Source organism: Triticum aestivum, chromosome 3D (genome assembly GCF_018294505.1).
Source record: "Triticum aestivum cultivar Chinese Spring chromosome 3D, IWGSC CS RefSeq v2.1, whole genome shotgun sequence".
NCBI classification, from domain to species: Eukaryota; Viridiplantae; Streptophyta; class Magnoliopsida; order Poales; family Poaceae; genus Triticum; species Triticum aestivum.
The window spans coordinates 269,044,831-269,065,842 of record NC_057802.1 but is presented as its reverse complement, the minus strand read 5'-3'; the positions used below and the strand labels follow the sequence as shown (position 1 = coordinate 269,065,842).

Here is a 21,012-nt window from a genome sequence, read left to right as displayed (position 1 = left end):
TGGCGCACCCGCGGGCTGTAGTCCCCGAGATTCAGGCCGACTGCTGAGCAGTCGGGCCAGATCTTCCCGGCAACTATATCTCTCTTTGTTGATTGTTGATGTCCTTCTCTTTTTCTACTTTTGCAGAGGCCAACACCGCCCTGCAGCAGCAGCTGGGCGAAGCCAACACCGCACTGCGTGCCAAGGAGATGGACTGCAGCAAGCTGACCGAAGAGCGTGACCGGCTGGTCACGCAACTAGCGGAGCAGGCGGAGCTTCTCAAGAAGACCCAGAAGGAGGCGGAGGACAAGGAGGCCAGTCTCCTAGCTGAGTTCGAGACCGAACGCTCCGCCTGGACCGACAAGGAGGCAATGCTGACCGCCGGCTTTGGCGAGATTGAAGACATGGTTGACGGTGAGCTTCCCTCTTTACTCTTCTTCGAGCCACCGACTTCTGATCAGGTCGGCTTCTTGTTCCAAACTTTGGCTTTTTTCTTCTGTCTGAGCAGACTTCTTCCCCGGTGACTCCGTCGCTGCCAATCGGGCCATCGAGGCCGATCGCGAAGGGCGGAGGGTGGAAGGTGCGGAGATTGCTGCCGATGCCCCCTGAACCCTCAGCGAGCAGCTTCTCAGCATCCAGGCCCTCTCCAGCCGGCTCATCGGATGCTGCGCCATCTTCAGCGTGTCGGCGCCCAGGCAATCGCCGCCCTGTGGCCGGACATGCCGGCACCGCGCACTCCCAGACGGACTGCCGACTGGCTGGAGGTGGCGGCCGGCCGTCTTGAGGCCTGGAAGGGCTCCTCGACCCGGGATGGAGCACGCCGGGCCTTGGAGTTCGTCATGGCGTGGTACCCTGGGCTGAATCTAGCCCAGTTGACCACATTTCGACAGGAGGCCCAGGAGGAGCTGGTGGCGGTGGAGGATGATCCTGTCAAGCGGGCGGCGGCAATCGCCGAGTACACCAACACCAGCATCTTCATCCCGGAGCGGGCCAAGAACGGCGCCGAGGCGCCACAAGAGTGGTTCGGGCTGAACCTGGAGGACGGCGAGGACTCGGCCGAGGTGATCGACTCGAGCGGCGAGGAAGAAGACGAGGAGGAGGAAGAAGGTGAAGAGGAGGCGCCAGAGGTCGGAGCGGACGGCCAGCCTCAACTTGACCGCGCCTCCAGCAACAAGCCACGCCCGAGCGAGCCGGCTGCTACTGAAGGTGACCAAGTGGAGACTGACCAGCCGGCCGCTCCACCAACCGGCACCACCGACTCCACCGTTCCACTGAACCCGTCTGCTGATCCCTAGGCTGCCAATTTATCTTTGTTTTTTCCTGCTTACCAGTCTCGACAAACTTTGTTAACTTCGCACAATTCCACCCGCGGGGTGTATTTCAAACTTCTGTTGAATGCTGGCCAAGGGCCTTTTGATGTGTAAATATATTTGCCGAGTTCTATCTTTCCTTGCTTTCTGCTCTTTTGGCTTTTTTCCTTTGCCGCCTTCCCTTGGTTGCCGTCTTGCCAGCCGAACAGACGCTCTGCGGACTGTGGCTGGGTCAAGTATTTAGCCACTTTCGGGGAGGCAAGTACTTAGCCGGTTAGAGTTTTCTAGCAAGTTAAGTAGAAGCCGGCCGGCCGGCTGCTCAGCAGCCGATCGGCGACGCGGGAAACCGGCTTGAACTATGTGCATGCTTTGGATCCTTAGCCATTTTTCATGCGGACACTCTTTCTGCCTTGGCTCCTATCCGTCGGACAGCTGCTCTGCGAGCTGCGGCTTCTGACAGGAGAGGGCTTAAGTGCCAACGCATTACTTGTCCGGCTGCAGGAAGCATTACATAGCACAAGGCGGCAAGTCCCTGGGTCGACTGGTCGAACCCGGTGCCAGACGGACTAAATGAAATATCACAATGACAGGCATAATTCTTATCATATAGATAAAAGAGGGCAGTCCCCGAGCTCTTCTTGGGGGACCCGGAGTCTTCGTACTTAATATAAAAGTTGGCGTGGTACATACTGCATCAACTGTAAAACCTTCGAAGGAGGTTTGCATTCCATGGTCGCTCCGTCTCCTTGCCGGAGTCATCTCTTTTGCGTGCTCGAGGCTTCTGAGCGTCGATGAGGTAGTAGGAGTCGTTGCCCAACACCTTGCTGATGATGAAGGGGCCTTCCCAAGGTGCCGAGAGCTTGTGCTGTCCGGTTGTTCGCTGGATCAGTCGAAGCACAAGGTCTCCCTCTTGGAAGGATCTTGGCTTGACCTTCCGGTTGTAGTATCGGTGCAGGCTCTACTGGTAGATGGTGGACCGGCTGAGTGCCAACAGCCGGCCCTCTTCCAGTAGATCGACGCCGTCTTGTCGTGCTTCTTCTGCCTCCTCTTCGGTGTACATGGTGACTCGGGGGAGTCGAATTCTATATCCGTCGGGATGACGGCTTCGGCACCGTAGACGAGGAAGAAAGGTGTGAAGCCGGTTGACTTGTTCGGAGTTGTGCGCAGGCTTCAAAGGACGGCCGACAGCTCATCGAGCCAACAGCCGGCCGAACGCTCCAGAGGCTCGACCAGTCGAGGCTTGATGCCGGACAAAATGAGGCCATTTGCCCGCTCCACTTGGCCGTTTGACTGCGGATGGGCAACGGATGCTAAGTCCAGTCGGATGCCCTGCGTCGCGCAGAAACGGGCCAAGGCTCCTTTGGCAAATTTGTGCCATTGTCGGTGATGATGTTGTGTGATATGCCATACCGGATGGTGATGTCAAAGATGAAAGTCACAGTAGTCGGACCATTCAATTTCTTAATTGGCTTTGCTTCTATCTACTTGGTGAACTTGTCCATCGCGGCAAGCAGATGAGGCATGTCGCCACGCACCGTCTTGAATGGTCCCACCATGTCTAGGCCCCAGACGGCAAAGGGCCAGACAATGGGGATAGTCTTGAGTGCAGAAGCCGGCTAATGTGGTTTGGAGCGGAACTTCTGGCACCCTTTGCATTTCTGGACCAATTCTTTGGCGTCTTCTAGAGCAGTCGGCCAAAAAAAACCGTGGCGGAAAGCTTTGGCCACAAGTGCTCTTGAAGCCGCGTGGTGACCACACTCGCCTTGATGGATATCTTTGAGGATTGCTTGGCCTTGCTCCGGCTCTACGCAGCGCTGGTAAACACTAGTGACACTGCGCCTCACAAGTTCTCTGTTGACTATGGTGTATGCTGCTGCCCGGTGTTGCACTTGCCGGGTCGAGATCTCATCAGTTGGCAGCTCTTTGTTTACCAGAAAGTTGAGGATGGGCTGGGCCCATGAAGGTGCTGCAATTTCTTCGACTGCTAGGACTGCTACTTGCATGAGGGCGGTTGGGCCGGGAGGCGGTGGGTTGGAGTCGGCTGCCGCTTGCTGAGTCGATGAAGTCCCCGGGCCGACTTCTGCATTCCCCGGGCCGGGTGCGGCTGCTGCAGTCCCCGGGTCGCCTGCCGAATTCCCCGTGCCGGCTGCTGGGGTCCTCAAGTCGGATCCGACTGCTTCAGGAGGAGCCAGCACAAAGATGGAATCCGACTCTGGCGATGGCTTGACGGACGGCTTAAGGAGGCGTTGTAGGGCGACGCCCGCTGGTATTGCTTGCCGGGTGGAGCCGATCCGTGCCAAGGCATCAGCTTGCTCATTATCATTTCTTGGCACATGGAGAAACTCGCACCCTTCAAAGTATCCACTGAGTTGTTGTACGAGGAAGCGGTAGCTCGCCATGTTTGCATCCTTGGCGTCCTAATCACCTGACGACTGCTGGACCACCAAGTCGGAATCTCCATAACACAGGATCCGGCGAATGCCAAGTTCCTTGGCAAGCCGGAGCCCGTGAATGAGTGCTTCGTATTCAGCAACGTTGTTGGAGGCGGCAAAGTGAATTTGCAGCACGTATCTGAGCTTGTCGCCTTTGGGAGAGGTGAGGACGATGCCGGCTCCCAAACCGGTGTGCATCTTGGAACTATCGAAGTGCATTCGCCAATGGGTGGAGTCTGGCGCTGGTGGCAAGTACTGGGTCTCGGCCCAGTCGACGAGGAAGTCGGCCAGTGCTTGTGCTTGATGGCGGTGCGAGGCTGGTAGTAGATGCTGTAGGGGGCCAAATCTATGGACCATTTGGCCACTCGGCCTGAGGCATCTCGGCTTCCAATGATCTCGGCAAGGGGAGCGGTGCAGACCACAGTGCTTGGGTGCTCTTGAAAATATGGCTTCAATTTCTTGGCGGCAAAGTGCACGCCATAGCACATCTTCTGGTAGTGGGGGTAGTTTTGCTTGGAGGCGGACAACACTTCACTCAGGTAATACACCGGCCTCTGGACTGGTAGTGCTTTGCATTCTTCCTTGCGTTCCACCACTATGATTGTGCTGACCACCCGGCTGGTGGCGGCGATGTAGAGGAGCATGGGCTCCTTAGGAGTCGGAGCCGCCAGGACAGGCGGAGTGGTCAACATCTTCTTGAGCTGGAGAAAAGCTTCATCCGCCTTGTCGTTCCACTCGAAAAAAGTGGTCTTCTTCATGAGCTAGTACAGGGGAAGAGCCTTCTTGCCCAGCCGACTGATGAAACGGCTGATGGATGCCAAGCAGCCGGTGAACTTTTGCACGTCCAGCAGTCGGGTGGGCACTTTCATCCTCTCGATGGCCTTGATTTTCACAGGGTTGCATTCTATGCCGCGCTCTGAGACCAGAAAGCCAAGAAGCTGGTCGACTGGTACTCCAAAGACGCATTTCTCCGGGTTGAGCTTGATCTGAAATCGGCGCAAGTTCTCAAAGGTCTCCTTGAGGTCTTCTAGCAGCGTTCCACGCTTCTCCGTCTTCACCACAACATCGTCCACATAGACATGGGCGTTTCTGCCGAGTTGCTTGAGGAGACACTTCTGCATGCAACGCTGAAAAGTGGCGCCGGCATCCTCAAGCCGAACGTCATGGTCAGGTAGCAGAAGGCTCCGAATGGCGTGATGAAGGCGGTCTTCAGCCTGTCAGTTGGGTTTAGCTTGATCTGGTGGTACCCCGATGATGCATCCAAAAAGCTCAACAGCTCGCATCCGGCTGTGGAGTCTATCACTTGGTCAATTCTTGGCAAGGCAAAGGGATCTTTGGGGCATGCTTTGCTGAGGCTGGTATAATCAATACACATGCGCCACTGCTTGTTCTTCTTCAGCACTAGGACCGGGTTGGCTAACCATTCTGGAAAGAACACTTCCATGATGAAGCCGGCTGCTAGAAGCCAGGCTATCTCTTCTCCAGCAACTCTTCTCTTCTCCTCCGACAGGCGGCGCAAGGGCTGCCTGACTGGCTTGGCATCAGACCGGACGTGTAGCTTGTGCTCGGCGAATTCCGTCGGAACACCCGGCATGTCCTTGGGAGACCATGCAAAGATGTCCCGATTCTCACGGAGGAAATCGACGAGCTCGCCTTCCTATTAGGTGTCAAGGTTTGCACCTATGACAGTGTGCCTCTCCGGGTGCTCCGGGTCCAAGGGTATCTTCTTTGTTTCCTTTGCCGGCTTGAACGAGCCCTCAGCCTCTGACTCCTTGGGTTTGGGTGATATTTCCGGCTGCTTGCCGGCTGCTTGCCGGCCATTGCCACAACCCGGTCAAGGAGCCGCTTCTTAGTCGCGATCACGAGGGACTCGACCAACCGGCTGCTCTCTGCTGCGCAGGCGGACGACTTCTTGTAGTCTACTGCTATGGTCGGGATTCCCTTGGAGCTCGGCATCTTCATCTTCAGGTAAGCGTAGTGGGGGACCGCCATAAACTTGGCCAGGGAAGGCCGGCCAAGCAATGCATGATAAGGGCTCTCAAGGTCCACCACCTCAAACCAGACTGGCTCTCGGCGGAAATGATTTTTGTCCCCAAAGAGGACATCTATCTGAGTCTTGCAGATTGGTGAGTAGGAAAGGCCTGGAACAATGCCATGGAAAACAGTCCGGCTGGGCTAAACATGTCTCTGCTTGATTCCCAACTTCTCCATGGTATCTTTGTACAGGATGTTGATGCTGCTGCAGCCATCTATCAGAACTCGGGAGAAGCGAGAAGCTCGCCTCTCCATGGCAAAGGTGGCATCCAACACCAAAGCATAAGAGCCGGGGTTGGGCATCACCGCCGGGTGGTCGGCTCCACTCCAGCTGATGGGCTTCTCAGACCAATGCATGAATTCGGGGGTCTCTGATGCTACTGCATTTACTTCTTGTTGCTGCTGCCGTCTGCCGCGCGTGTCGTTGGCCACGCTGGTGAACACGACGTAAGCTCCATGCTCTTCAGGGTACTCATCTTGTATCGCGCCGACTGGCCGAACCGCTGGATGCTGAGGAGGAGGAGGCGGCGGGCCGGCAGGCGGAGGGGGCTGGAGTCCGTCGCCCTTGGCGATCCTGGTGAGCCAGTGGCACTTCCGAGTGGTGTGGTTGGATGGCTTCGCGTCGCTGTGGAACTTGCAGGGTGCATCGAGGGTCTGCTCGTATGAGAAGGCGGGCAACCAGTTGGGCTTGTCGCCCTTCTGGCGCTTGGGAGGAGGCTGCCCTTCCGGCTGCTGATCTTCAACTGCTGCCACCTGTCGGCTCATGGTAGCCGGCTGCATGGCCTTGCGCTTGTTGTCGTTTGGTTGCTGTCGCCGACTGGTGTCACCAGCGGGGGTCCGAGGAGCTTGAGGGGCCACCTTGCCCGACGCGTTAACTTGGATCTCCGCCTTCATGGAGGAGTCGGCCGTGGTGTACTTGTCTGCTATGATCAGCAGTTCATCGAGGGTTGCCGGCTCATCGCAGAGGAGCTTGTGCTTGAGGAGGGTGCCCTCTCGGCACCCGGCAGTGAAGTACTCGATGGCCTACACCTCGTGCACGCCCTCGCTAGAGTTGCGCAGCTCGGCCCAGCGCGTGAGGTAGTCGCGAGTCGACTCGTTGGGGCCTTGGACGCACAAGGAGAGCTGGCGAGGCTTGGGCGGCCGCTTGTACGTGCTAGTGAAGTTGCGGATGAAGGCTTCGGTGAAATCACCCCATCTGTTGATGCTTCGGGGCTTCAGGCTGTTCAGCCATGTCCCGGTTCTGCCCTGGAGCATGAGCGGGACATACTTTACGGCAACACGCTTGTTGCCGTTCGCGATGCTGACGGCTGTGGAGTAGTCGACCAGCCAATCCTCCGGCTTCACGGAGCCGGTGTACTTGGGTGTATCTCTCGGGAGCGTGAACCCTTTGGGGAAAGGTTCGTCTCGGATGCGGGGGCCGAAGCAAGGCGGACCCAGCTCATCTTCTTCTTCTAGCGCCAGGGATCGATTGAGGCGATCGATCCGGTGGCGGGCATCGTTTTCCCCGATTCCTTCTCGGCGGCCAAGGCGGTCGCCGAGTGATGGGTGATCAACAGGCGGCGGGGAAATGCGCCTCTCCCTGTGGGGAGGAGGAGGCGGACAGTCGTCTCGTCGCTGCACTGCTCTTGGGCGGCCGTCTTGGTCGCGCTCGATGGTGATGCGAGTCCGGCTGCGGCTAGCAGCCGGCCCCTTGTCTCTTCTATCGCGGACGCCACTAGTCGACATCCGGGATGTCGAGCCTCGGTCTCGGCGGGGAGGCGGGTCGTCGTTTTGCCGGTTGGGCGCTTCAGTGCGGCACCCGGCCTCTCGCTGCTCAGCAGGCGCATCGAGGAGCTGCTGGAATCGCTCCGTCATGTGGCGACGCTCGTCGCCCTCAAGCTTGTCTAGCTCGTCTGCTGCCGCCTAGGCAGCTCGTATGTTCTCTGCAGGCGTGGCGTAGACGGGACGATCTGTCCCGAACATGCTGGCGATGGTCGCGCCACACTGCCGGATCTGGCCAATGTGGCTAGGCCCACCAGGAGCCGGCGTGCCACCGACGGCACGGTCCATCTCATGCTGGTAAGCCTCCGAGAGGCGTCTCATGCTGGCCAGCCGGTTGGCGCTCTCGACGAGCTAGACGCGGCCTGCCTCTAGCGTCTCGGCGTCGGTGTCTTCCGGGATGGGCGCAGTCAGGTCTTGCATTGCCGCCTGCAACGGATCCTGGCCACCTCCGCCAGAGTGCTCGCCATGGCTGATGACGAGCCCTTCTGTGACGGTGCTGCCGCCGCTGTCCGCGCGAGGAAGTGGCTCGTCGTAGACCACCACATTGGTGGGGAACGCGTCGAGCAATGCCGTGTCGGAGTCGACAAACATCGGGTCGGTAGAGCCAACCGACTCCAAGTCAACAGCAGGCTCGCTGGTGACATGGAGCTGATCGAGGAGGCTCACGAGGCGGCTCTCGGGGCCATCGGTGCCCGCATCAGACGCGGGCTCGTCGGAGAGGCGAATCTCGCCGACAAGATCGACGAGGCAGCTCGCCGCGCAGGCGACCTCCGCGCCATGCGATGTCGGCGCAGACGCCGTCCGGCGTGCCGGGCTGGCTGCACTCGCCAGGAAGGAACAGGGTTCCCGTCCAGAACAGGTCTCTGAGAGACGGTGCACCTCGCCCGACGGTGGGCGCCAAATGTCGGGGGTTGGGTGCGACATATGCCAATGGATGGCTTATCATGATGGGAGCGAGTAGAACGTCACCGGTGCCTGGAAGCGGGATGAGGCGTACACACGAACGCCGGCGCACTTTACCCAGGTTCGGGGCTCTCCTAGGAGATAACACCCCTAGTCCTGCTCTGCGGGGTCTCCGCATGATCACTAAGGCACTAGTGAGTACAATGGTGCTCCTTGAGCTGTATGCTAGAGGTAGAAGATGGCAAGGCTTGCTCTTCTCTCCCCGTAGGTGTGAGTCTAATTCTAATAGGTTCAAACCCTTTGCATGGGTGCCCTGGGGGTTTATATAGGCCTACCTCCCAGGGGTACAATGGTAATCCGGCCGGGTGTAGGACCCGGCTGTCAGTCTCTCTGGTCGCCGGCTTCTCCACCGACTTCTGGGGCCCGCCGCCTGGTGGGCCCCGATTACTGGTCTGGTACGGTACCGACAGGCCGTCCCCGCCGCTCGCGGGTCTTGTCAGCTGCTGATTACTGTAGCCGTGATGCTAATGACGCTTGCTTGGTCAGGGGAGCGTGGCTACAGTCCCGCCGACTGGTGGGAGATCACTGTAGCCACTCCGCGTCTTATCTGGTTAATGGCGCGTGGGGCCCGCGAAAGGAGCGGGCCGGCTGCTGGGAGCCGGCCTCCCCCGGGTCCGACTGGTAAGGCTCCCGCCGTCTTCTGGGCTCTCGCTGACCGGTAGGGTCCGCCGTCTTCGGGCCGTACCGACAAGCGGTCGTGGGAACACGGCCTTGCCTGACAGGAATGGTGTCAGGGGTGGAGTGGCAACAGTGTCGCGCCGGGCGGAGATCTCCACCTGTACGGAGCACTGTGGCCACGACCGGCCCTGGATACGGGGGTGATGGGCTATACTGCAGCCTCACCCTGTCTTGTCATCTTAATGGGGACGCAAACTTTGAGGGCGCCATGGGCCGACTGCTAGGAGTCGGCCTCTCCGGAGGCCGCCTGCTAGGAGTCGGCCCGTCTTGGAGCACCTTCCTGAGCATGGCCGTCTTCCGGCAGTCGGCCATTCGGCCAGCCGGCCGCCAGAAGGCAGCGCTCTATCTTGACGTCTTGAGGGGCGCAGCCGGCCCCGATGTCTTGAAAGGTTCTGGGGCTCGGGTTAGGCTACCCGTGGCCCATTACTCCGATAGGCAACGGAGAGGGTGTGGTACACTACTTATCCTTGATGTACGAGTTGACGGGACACATCAAAGTAGTACACTCGGTTTTCTCAAAAATTTGTGTTTACCTATGCATTAATTACAATGCATGCATGCATGCCGTGAGTTACCTGTTGATCCTTGCATGTGTTGATTTAATGCACCTTAAAGTATGAACATGTGATGGTAAACTTGTCACAGTGGAGAGCACCTCTAGTGTATGGTGGCAGCACTGCCTCTAACATGGGCCCCACATGCTTGCCTCTAAACATGGCTAAAGATCTGCAGTGTATAATATTTGCTGCAGCCTCTAATAATTACCCACCACAAGTTAAAATATATATTCCTCTCTTGACCATATCAGTGTGCAAACTTCAATCACCGGGATGACCGGTAGGGACAAAAGATTATTTCAGTCGAAAAAAATGCTTGGAGACGGCCTCTTAGCATGGAGGCGACTCCAATGCTTTTAAGCTTAAAGGCATGGTATGCAGTGTATGGCATCGGATTCTAACGCTTTAGAGGCAACATCCCTAACATACACGATACCTAGGCTATGTTACTACTCCTCCATAGTGGGTACTAGTATAACCATACCTAAAATGGAGAGTAACTTTACACTAGTAACATAGTACTACATGCTATCATAGACTATGTTACTACCTCTTGTACACATGAAATTGCCACGCGAGCGTTCGGGTTGCGCTTGGCTCTTTGCCTCTTTGTAAAGTCGAACAATGATGGTACTACTAAAATATGCTTCTAGTCATCTGACACCGACTGAACTGTTGCATATCCACCACATGCGGGAGGGAGAGCATGTAGCAAAAGCTTCTCCTCGTCCAACGAGCGACTATGCTCATGGGCGAGGAAGAGGGTAATGAAGCTTCTCCTTCTTGTACGAGTTGACGCGACACATCAAAGCAGTGCACTCGAGTATTTAAAAAAATTGTGTTTATCGATGCATTAATTACATGTGTTGATTTAATGCACCTTGAAGTATGAATATGTGATGGTAAGACTACTCACAATGGGAGTAAAAATAGATAGTAACATCACATTATATCTAGGCAAAATATATGATGTGGCAAGTAATTAATGAAGAAAACGAGGCATATGGTAGTAGTGAGGTTAGTCGTAGTGGGGAGTATCATATAGTAGTATCATCTAGTAGTACTTAGGCAATGCAGAGTATCATAGGTTAGTACTTCCTCCGTAAACTAATATAAGAGCGTTTAGATCACTACTTTAGTAATCTATACACTCTTCTATTAGTTTACAGAGGGAGTATATCTTATGTTGCCTTATTAATTGTCATGCATGACACAAAGTAGTACTACAACATTTAATGTGAAACGGTATCATGATATGATACCACACCCTCTCTTTTCTCGTTTAATTGTGTGACACATCATAAAAAAGTCTAGTTGGCATGCATGATACTGCCATTACGACCAGCCCGAGTAACATCACACATGGCAAGACGAGTTGAGTCTACAACCTAATAAATGAATTGTTGCATGGCACCACACATATGTTACCCCCAACTATATGCATGTTACTAGTCTAAGTTACTCCCCATTGTGGCTAGTCTAATGCCCTGTCCCTAAAGCGAGAGATGGTGGTGAATGAGGAGGGCGAGATCATGCCGATGGAACAGGACCCGAGATTGGAGGTCTTTATGGACCTCACCTTGCTCCACTGCCCCTTGTGTCCCTTGAAGCCTCCAGTGTACGAGGTTCGAATACATCTCGCCCGTTCGGCTGATCGAGCAAGGTGCAGGTTTCTTGATTGATGTGGTGTTCGATTGATTTGTGTAGTGCAAGGGAGGACACCTTGCCTGTGAGGGTTGCCGCGGCGACCACCCCGGGAACCAGCAGCAGTGCCAGAAGTGCGAGTGCGATGGAGGCTTCAAAGTGTGCAACACAGCGATGGACGTCGTCCTCTCCTCGGCGAGGGTTGAGTGCCCTCACGAAGGCTGTGGGCTCTATGTCACTTACGACAAGCTCGCCGATCATGAGAGCGTGTGTCCGCTCGCGCCCTGCAAATGCCCCGTGCCCGGCTGTGGCTACGAAGGACCACCGCCGGTGCTCCTCCACCGCATTAGCACCGTGCACCCCATGCCCGTGCACATGATCCAGTATGGCAAGGTGATCGAGCTGGAACTACCGGTGTCGGAGCTGTGGCGCTTGTTGTCCACGGAGGAGGACGCCAACATGTTCTCGTGGTCAGCGGGGCGCTCGACATTGGCCTATCGTCGTGTCAGTCGTCTGCATCAGAGCGGGGGCATCCCCACCGCTGCACTGCACGGCTAAGGTGTGGGCGAACAGGCCGCTGGGGGCGCCCAAAGGCAGGACTGACACTGGCAAGGAGGAAATAGAGGTGACAAGCAGCAAGGAGCCCGGCGCCATCGCCATGGAGGAGCTGAACTTCTTCACAGTGCCGCCCAAGCTCCTGGCCGGGGCTGGGTATTCGAGGACGGTGTCCCTCCACATTCAGATCGACAAGCTCACCTCCTAAATAATTCCATAGTGCCTTCTATTTATCTTAGTAGTATGCTAATATACTCCAACATTAGATCAACAGTTGAAGTAGGGTTTAGTATGATCTACTTTAGCTTAAGAGATGGTGGATTTTGATAGCGATGCAGCAATTACTTCAACATCATATCAGCAGTCGAAGTAATTTCCTACAGTCGAAGGGATATTTGTGCACATTGGATATAAGATCCTTTGGGTAAGAAGTAAACCTAAATATAAGCGAAAATCAGTTTCTGAGCACGGGCTCAGCTGAGCCTGATATCTCTACCACCCACTCACCTGGGGATGAGCGCCATTAGTCGTATTTCTTCATCCTATTCTTTTAGGAAATGGATAGACAGGCGACACATTGATTGTAACGGCGCGAGCACTGTTCGTCCGTACCAGGCGTACGTCGCACAGCTCAGGCTTATAGCTGAGCCCACATCAGCCGCCCCACCTCCCACACCGACAGCTGCCCAAACGGCAGCCAGAAACCTCCGTCCATAAATGCTTGTCCCAGCTTCCCCTCCTCCCCGCCCCAAGCCTCGCTCGTGCACCTACCCAGCCACCAGCCACCATGTCCGCATCTTCTTCCTTCGCACTTCCCGTCCCCGAAGACTTCCTTCTCCCTCTCATCCCATGCCTTCTGTGCGGCGAACCGGCGATGAGATCGTCACCAATGTAGCAAGGAGCGGCGAGTATGCTGGTCAACGCTCCTACAAGTGCATCCGCCATGATGTAAATATATCTAGGACTAATCCCACTCCCCTGTTTCAGTTCATCTTGCGCACAAGCTCATCTACTTATTTTTCCTTGGTTTTGCTTTTGCCTGCTGCTCATCTGCAGTCACGGCATTGCCGCCACTTCGAGTTCCAGAGGGCATACCTGCGGAGGATGAGTGCGGCCCAGATCGCTCGTGCTCACCAGCAGGCCTACGGCTACACAGGCGGCCAGGAGCTTGGTGTTCCTGCTTCACAGCACGTCCAGCAGGCCAACTACGCCGTGAACGCACCTGCCCCAACTGGCCAGCCGCCCCGCAGCCTGAGGCAGGGGCTGTGAATCAAATCTTCAGGCCGGACACCCCCATGGTTGCTGCTTCAGGATCTCAGGCCCTTGGCGTCGTAGCTGTTCTGCTTGCAGCTGCCAACATCATGCTCACTGGCCTTGTTATGCTGTTCGTAGTCCCTATGTACTTTCGCAAATACCAGTATGCTTACACCCATGTGCCAAAGCAACTAACACCTTGAAGAAAGCAGTTCCATTCAAAATTTAAGGAAACATCATATTACACAAGAACTAGATTTTCTTTTATATCAGGATAGTCGTCACTACTACTCTGGAAATTGAGGAACAAGCGTGGAGCCACGGTCTCATAAACACACCAGAAAATCCGCTGAACTAGTTAAAATACAAATTACATAATTTTCAGTCTTCATTTCTCAGCAACACCCAGAGGCCTTGTGCATGTGGTACGCCGGTGCCCCTCCATACCGCAATTCTTGCATCTGCAGGGCCTTCGTGGTTTCTTCGGGGCATCCCACCTATGCCCCTCCATACCGCAATTCTTGCATCTGCCGGGTCTTCGTGGTTTCTTCGGGGCATCCCCCTTTTACGGCATGTAGTTCATTTATGCCCTTCGCGTCTGCACATACTGTAGAACCTGGTTCGCCTACCAAGTCCCTCTTATGGTGCCTTTTCTTGGCTAGTTGTTGGTCTTCCAACCCCACTCTGCTTATCTGGTGCTGTTAGACCATGAAGATCATTCACACTAACAGAATTATCCGCGCTAATGCATTTTTTGGCACCATCTCCACCCAAATATGCTATCTCACCCTTGCTAGGCAATGTACCAGGAGTTAAGCCAGCCATTCGGTCCTCGAAACCCAAGCCCTCCCTCTTCTTAGCGAAAGGTGCACCAGTCAGCAGCAGGGCGTCCAGACCTGCATACATGCCGCGCTCGCATCACCCATCCTCACAACCTCCATGGCTTTCAAGTATATCTTCGAGTGCCTACATAGAAAGGACATGTTAACTGAGTTGTCCCTCTGATACTGTGCTAGATGTTCCAGCAGTATGTCCCTCGCGTCCTTTGCTTCAGAATATGCTTAGCAGGGATCTCTTCAACATGAAGCATTTCCATCGCCTGTGTTTTTGCACGAACAAAAATTGAAATAGCAATCATTTATCTTGGTCCGGGGACATGTTTTCATACTATCAGTACATAATCTACTGCAGAAGTTTACCCTGAGAACATGGCTGCACAACATCCCAGTGCGCTCAAACTGACCACACTCTCATGTAAACTCTGATTGGTCATCATTTATGTTCACTTCATACTCAACCCTGCTACATTTTTCTCTTTTGGCTGCATTGTTGTGGACCGTTAGATATTTCCTCATCTTCTCTATTTTGGTGACATTATAGGCAGTGGGCTTCAATCAGTAGTAGCCCGAACTCTTCAAACATTGTTCTCGTGTATATCCTACTTGCATGCCGCTCTATCGCCAAATTAGTTCTCACTGCTCCACCCTGTCACACAATTGAACATTTTTCCTGATTTAGCACTACTGAACAATGACATAACACTTAGGCTACATAGAAGGAAAATAAATGCTTTTGTCTTTTAACAAAAAAAATTACAGTAACTAATTACTTACAATCATTGTCCTCTTCTCCTCATAGCTTTCCTCTCATTCTCGATCAAACTGCAGCCTCATGTATTGCCTCATGAACACGTGCACTGGACTCGATGCTGGCATGTAGGTCTTTAGCATGCGGTTCACACTTTCGCTGCGTTGAGTGCTCGTCATTTTGGCACAGAAAACTCCCTTGAAGTACGGCTTCGCCCACTTGTATCTAATCTCATATAACTGTGTCATGTAAGTATGTTTCCTCAAGTTGTATTTATCTAAGAGAATACCCCAAGCCGCCTCAAACTCATCTATGGTTAACATGTGGTTCACAACCTTGTGGAACATGGCCCTAACATGGCCCTAACATGGCCCTAACACTCTTTCTTTAGGACATGCCATTTGCACCACCTGAGCACGGTCTCTGGGGAAACCTTCTTGATGGCTAGTTCCATGGCTCTGCTCTGGTCTGTAATAACAAAAGTCATCATCAAGGCATGACTTACCTGTCAGAATAGTCCTTGGAGCAGGGCCTCCCATCATCCGCAGGAATTCTGAGCACACCCATTCGAAACTCTCTTCTTGTTCGTCCCTCATCAAGACACCAGCAAGTATTATACACTGAAAAAGATTGTTGACCCCCAAAAATAGTCCAAATGACATGTCGTTTGTCCTGTAAGTGGTGTCGAAAGTTATGACGTTTGCAAAGAATCTATACTGCATTCTGCTGCTCCCATTTGTCCACATGAGGTTCTTTACTTTGCTACTCTTTTCTTGAAGAACTTTATATGTAAAACTAGGGTCACCGTTAACAATGTCTGCAAACACCTCCAAGGTCTTCCTCACATCATCCTCCGCCCGCTCACACGTCTTATCTTCCCGCAAATGTTCCTTGGAGTCCTTTTTTTGTAAATGGCACCTTCTCGACTGATCTGAAAAAACTGCCAATTATCCGGTACACTTTACCAAGATTCACATTATTCTCCCTCAACTGCTTTCTCAAATCCTTAGTGTACACATCGATGTGCTTGTGGGATGGCCAGTGCACTTTTTCGCCCATAGTCAGCGACATGGAGTGGTTGTGGCTCTCACGGTGCTCTGTAATGTACCAACTGTTATCCGTAGCACGTAGCAACCTAATCAAAGCTGGACACTCGCACCTACATGATCTTCTATTCTCTGTCTCTGGCTTGCCCTTCATGTTGTCCACACAAAACACTCAGTCAAAACACTTACCCAAACTCTGAAACATAAAACTATACGAGAATTCAGAACTCACCAAACATCCGAAGACGATTTCTTGCATGCATTTAATTCTCTCTGCATTCAGCCCGCTCTTGCCATATCTAATACCAAAGCCATTTTCCAACAAGTATAGATTGTAGAAGTCCGTCCACTTCGCGCAATGAATCAAAACTCAATAAAAGTTCAGGTCTTAATACACTTTTTGTTGGTTCCTCCACGTATTTCCGAATCAACTGCTCCATAGCACTCATTCGGGATGGACATGGAGTCCGGTCTAGTGGCGCACTACGAAGTCTTAATCCGCATTTCAGAATAAAAAGACGTATATTCAGTTTTGATACGCAGAGCTGTTTTCTGTTTAGACAGGCCAGCAGTTTATTCAACCCCTCGGTTGTGATCAATCACTACCTAATGTGCTTTACCTACCAATTTATCTCTGATGCAAATGGGTTGATAACTTGATATCGATCAATTAGACTAAAAACTCAAATTATAATTGCTACCACGAATTTCTTTGTTTTCACTTTTTGTCCATCCAGGGGCCTAGGGATTTACTCTGTTGGTAGACTGCGCAGACCTCAAGGGGGACATCTCCTGTCGTCGGCGAACGCCAGAACGCGCTTCATCATTTCTGTCGCCGCCGATCTGCTGACCACAATCAGAGCCAGCATTGGAATCTGCCTGGACTGCCGCTCGTTCTACTCCATTCGCCAACAAAGCCAGAGGAACTGGATCCGGCTGCTCATGGCTGTCTGCGAATTCCTCAAGCAGGGGAAACCTATCAAAGTAGGTGTCAACATTGGCGGGCATTTCACAGCCATTTGACATGCAATCTACTACCAGAACTGAACAAAAATTTCGGATCCAAAATCTCTTACCTGTCAACGGAATCGAGGAGGAACTCCATGCCCGCATCTTCCATGGTCTCACCAAATCCCAGGGGTAGACGAGCTAGCGTCACCTCAAGGAACACCCTAGACGGTCGTGCAGAGTGGTGCAGCGGCGGCCGAAGGGGAGGGTCGTGGTGCGGCCGCCGCCTCAACTATTACTGTGGGTGTGGAGGGTGGTTGGGCGGCAAGGGTTTCCAGAACGAACGACGCACGTGTGTGCGAAACGTGATGGACAGACGGCTCGGCTTTTCGCGTGACGTCTTGTTTCTCTGATCTGATCCATGGATCGGAAAAAACACTAACGTCCTGGTCCACGGACTGGCCCACGACTGCGCCCCAGCCGTCCCACCCGTACGCCAAGGGCCCACCTCCTTCCACTTTTTCATACCGTATTCTTAGACTACTCACAATGGGAGTAACATAGATAGTAACATCACACATATCTAGATAAAATAGATGATGTGGCAAGTAATACATGAAGAAAGAGTGGAAAGTGGTAACATAGCTAGTTACTAGTAGTAGTAGTAACATCACACATATCAAGGCAAGATGTGTCTATAGCCTAATAAATGAAGTGCTCCATGTTACCACACATATGTTACTCCCCACTATAGAGGTAGTAACATAGACTAGTAACATGTCGATGTTACTACTCTATATTACTACCCATTGTGGCTAGTCTTACTCGTTGCCAATTTTCCGCGGAACTCGTTTGACACGCCAGGACTCCCTTTTCCAAATCCCGAGCGTGGAACAGAAGGCCACGATATCGAGAGCAGCTGGGCTCAGGAACCAAAACGCCCTTCTCTAAGCTGCTTATATGCTTTTTTGTTGAGGAATTGTTGCATACTTCTGCAAGTTGACGCGACACATCAAAGTAGTACTACTAGTAGTACTGACCCGACTACGCACCGGGCAAACCAAGCTCGTGTCATGTTGGTGCCGTGTGCGGCACATACATTAACCAAAACCTCGCGCCTCCAGCTAAGCCTCCGTGTTTTGAACTTTTCAATCTCATGGACAAGGAGCAACATGAACCTTTGATAGAGCCAATCGGATGGTTGAGAACACTACAATTCGTAGCTACAGATGTGTGTGCGAGAGAGGACGAGTGCATGCGTGCACCTCTTCTCTTCGTGTACAATGTACTAAACATAGAGTACAAGTGTATGTGGGTGGCATCGACCAGAGAGCTAGAGATGGTATGTGCGAGAAGTCCTGAGAGACTCATGAGCGTAGGTGGGTGCGTGGGAAAGAGGGAGACAGGTGATATGTGTCGATGTAATGCGTGTGAAAAAAGACTAGTCAATAGCTCGCCACGAGGCTATTTCTGGCGAATGCCCCAATAACCGTAAGATTTGTATCCGATGGTGCTAGTTATAGGACGAAAACAGCAGTAGAAAAAGTGCCATGGCATTCTAGAAAACTACCACACCACGCCCCTCCCTTACCCATGAATCTGCAACACGAGCGTTCGCAACTGCCATGGTCTGCTCCTTGGTGAGATCTTCATTTTTTAAGGGATCTACAATAAAAGGCTGCGCTTTTGGCACGCGGTAGGCAGGGGAGCTTTTCCTTTCAGTTTGCTACTGCTCACATGCGGTCGAACATAAGTGATGTACCAAGCCGATGCGCGTCGCTTCGATAAGCGGCGGGCTGGACATACCGTCTGTTCATGCTACTGCTTGATACGTCTCCAGCGTATCTATAATTTTTTGTTGTTCAATGATGTTATATTATCAATATTGAATGTTTTATATACATTTACTAGCAACTTTATATCATTTTTTGGGACTAACCTATTAACTTAGTGCCCAGTGTCAGTTGTTGTTTTTTGCTTCTTTTTTTTACTTTGCAGAATATCAATACCAAACGAACTCAAAATGCCACGAAACTTTTTGGAGATTTTTTTCTGGCAGTAAGAGACCCTAGAATCTTCGAGAGGGAACCAGAAAAGGCTCGTGGGGCCCACTAGGCACCAGGGCGCGCCAGGGGCCTCCGGCGCCCCCTGGTGGGTAGTGGGGCCCATGAGCACCGCTTTGATCTACCTCCTCCTCTATAAATACTCTAAAATCCCAAAAACCCTAGGGGAGTCGATGAAATACTTTTTTCGCCGCCGAAAGTTCTAGAAGCACGAGATCCAATCTAGAGGCCTTTTCCGGCACTCTACCGGAGGGGCAACGATCACGGAGGGGTTCTTCATCATCCTTGTTCCCCTCTGATGATGCGTGAGTAGTTTACCAAAGACCTAAGGGTCCGTAGTTAGTAGCTAGATGGCTTCTTCTCTCTTTTTGATCCTCAATACAATGTTCTCGTTGATGTTCTTGGAGATCTATTTGATGTAACTCTTTCTTTGCGGTGTGTTTGTTCGGATCCGATGAATTGTGAGTTTATGATCTGATATATCCATGAATATTATTTGAGTCTTCTTTGAACTCTTTTATGCATGATTGTTATATCCTCGTATTTCTTCTCCGATTTGTTGGTTTGGTTTGGCCAACTAGATTGGTTTATCTTGCCATCGGAAGAGGTGCTTTGTGATGGGTTCGATCTTGCAGGGCTCAATCTGAGTGACAGAAAGAGACATGACACACACGTATCTTTGCTATTAAGGGTAACAAGATGGGGTTTATTCATACATGATTTTATCTTGTCAACATCATGTCATCGTTCTTATTGCATTACTTTGTTTTTCCATGAACTTAATACACCAGATGCATGCTGGATAGAGGTCGATGTGTGGAGTAATAGTAGTAGATGCAGAATCGTTTCGGTCTACTAATCTTGGACGTGGTGCCTATATACATGATCATTGCCTTGGATATTTTCATAATTATTTGCTTTTCTATCAGTTGCCCAATAGAAATTTGTTTACCCATTGTATGCTATTTTCTCGAGAGAAGCCTCTAGTGAAAACTATGGCCCCTGGGTCTATTTCCTATCATATATTAAACCCAAAAAAGACCTTGCTGGAATTTTCTTTTATTTATTTTATTTTGTATTTTTGTTAGATCTATTTATCAAAACCTATACTATTTAATATTGCTCAGTACCGTTGAGGGACTGACAACCCCTTTACGCGTTGGGTTGCAAGTATTTGTTGTTTGTGTGCAGGTGCTATTTACACAGTGTTGCTTGGTTCTCCTACTAGATTTATAACCTTGGTTTCATAACTGAGGGAAATTCTAACATCTGCTATGCTGCATCATCCTCTCCTCTTCGAGGAAATACCAACGCGGCTCACAAGTAGCAGGAAGAATTTCTGGCGCTGTCGCCGGGGAGACATCATCAACATGTATCGAGTACCTACGCATAAAATTTCATCTCCTTGCAATTACATTATTTGCCATTTTCCTCTCATTTTAATCTCCCCCACTTCTGAAGAGTTTTTGCAAAAATACAAAAATATTTTTTTTGCATTTTTCTTGTTTGAACTTTTGTTTGCTTGTGATCTTGTTTGCGTAGTCAGTATGTCTCAAGAAAATACCAAATTGTGTGATTTTTCCAATACTAATAGTAATGATATTATTAGTACTCCTATTGCTCCTCCCGCTGCTAGTGTGGTGTCTTATGATATTAATGTCGCTTTGTTGAATCTTGTTATGAAAGAGCAATTTTCTGGTAATCCTAATGAGGATGTCGCGTCCCATCTAAACACTTTCGTAGAATTGTGTGATATGCAAAACAAAAAATATGTGGACAATGATATCATGAAACTAAAATTATTTCCATTCTCTTTGCGGGATCCTGCAAAAATTTAGGTTTGATCTTTGCCATGAAATAGTATTGATTCTTGGGATAAGTGCAAAGATGCTTTTATTACTAAGTATTTTCCTCCCGCAAAGATTATTTCCCTTAGAAACCAAATTATGGATTTCAAGCAACCTGAGCATGAACATGTTGTGCAACCTAGGGAAAGAATGAAATTAATGCTAAGAAATTGTCATACTCATGGTTTAAACCTATGGATGATTATACAAAAAAATTATGCGGGATTGATTTTTTTTCTAGAAATCTTTTAGAGTCTGCCGCGGGTGGTACTTTTATGGAAATTACTTTGGTTGAAGCTACTAAACTACTTGATAATATCATGGCAAGTTATTTACAATGGCATACCAAAAGAG

General features: G+C 51.5%; 1 protein-coding gene and 1 long non-coding RNA gene across 2 annotated transcripts; one reads left to right on the top strand and one right to left on the bottom strand.

Annotated features, from left to right (window-relative positions):
• Positions 1-12,603: 12,603 nt before the first annotated feature.
• On the top strand, positions 12,604-13,385 carry LOC123078372 (uncharacterized). Its single transcript, XM_044500861.1, has 2 exons — positions 12,604-12,861; positions 12,970-13,385. Exons 1-2 carry the CDS (start codon positions 12,631-12,633, stop codon positions 13,180-13,182), a joined length of 444 nt encoding a protein of 147 aa, XP_044356796.1. The 5' UTR covers positions 12,604-12,630; the 3' UTR covers positions 13,183-13,385.
• LOC123078373 (uncharacterized) lies at positions 13,367-17,274 on the bottom strand. The gene is made up of 5 exons (XR_006437389.1): positions 16,877-17,274; positions 16,033-16,776; positions 14,781-15,948; positions 14,367-14,652; positions 13,367-14,266 (listed from the first exon to the last, which is right to left on the bottom strand). It is a non-coding gene; the product is annotated as an uncharacterized lncRNA (long non-coding RNA).
• Between the last annotated feature and the right edge of the window lie 3,738 nt (positions 17,275-21,012).

Bases quoted from the DNA above. Each gene is read 5' to 3' on its own strand.
- LOC123078372 (XM_044500861.1), top strand. From the start codon at position 12,631: ATGCTTGTCCCAGCTTCCCCTCCTCCCCGCCCCAAGCCTCGCTCGTGC. The intron at 12,862-12,969 runs GTAAATATATCT...GCTCATCTGCAG, and splicing joins ACAAGTGCATCCGCCATGAT to TCACGGCATTGCCGCCACTT.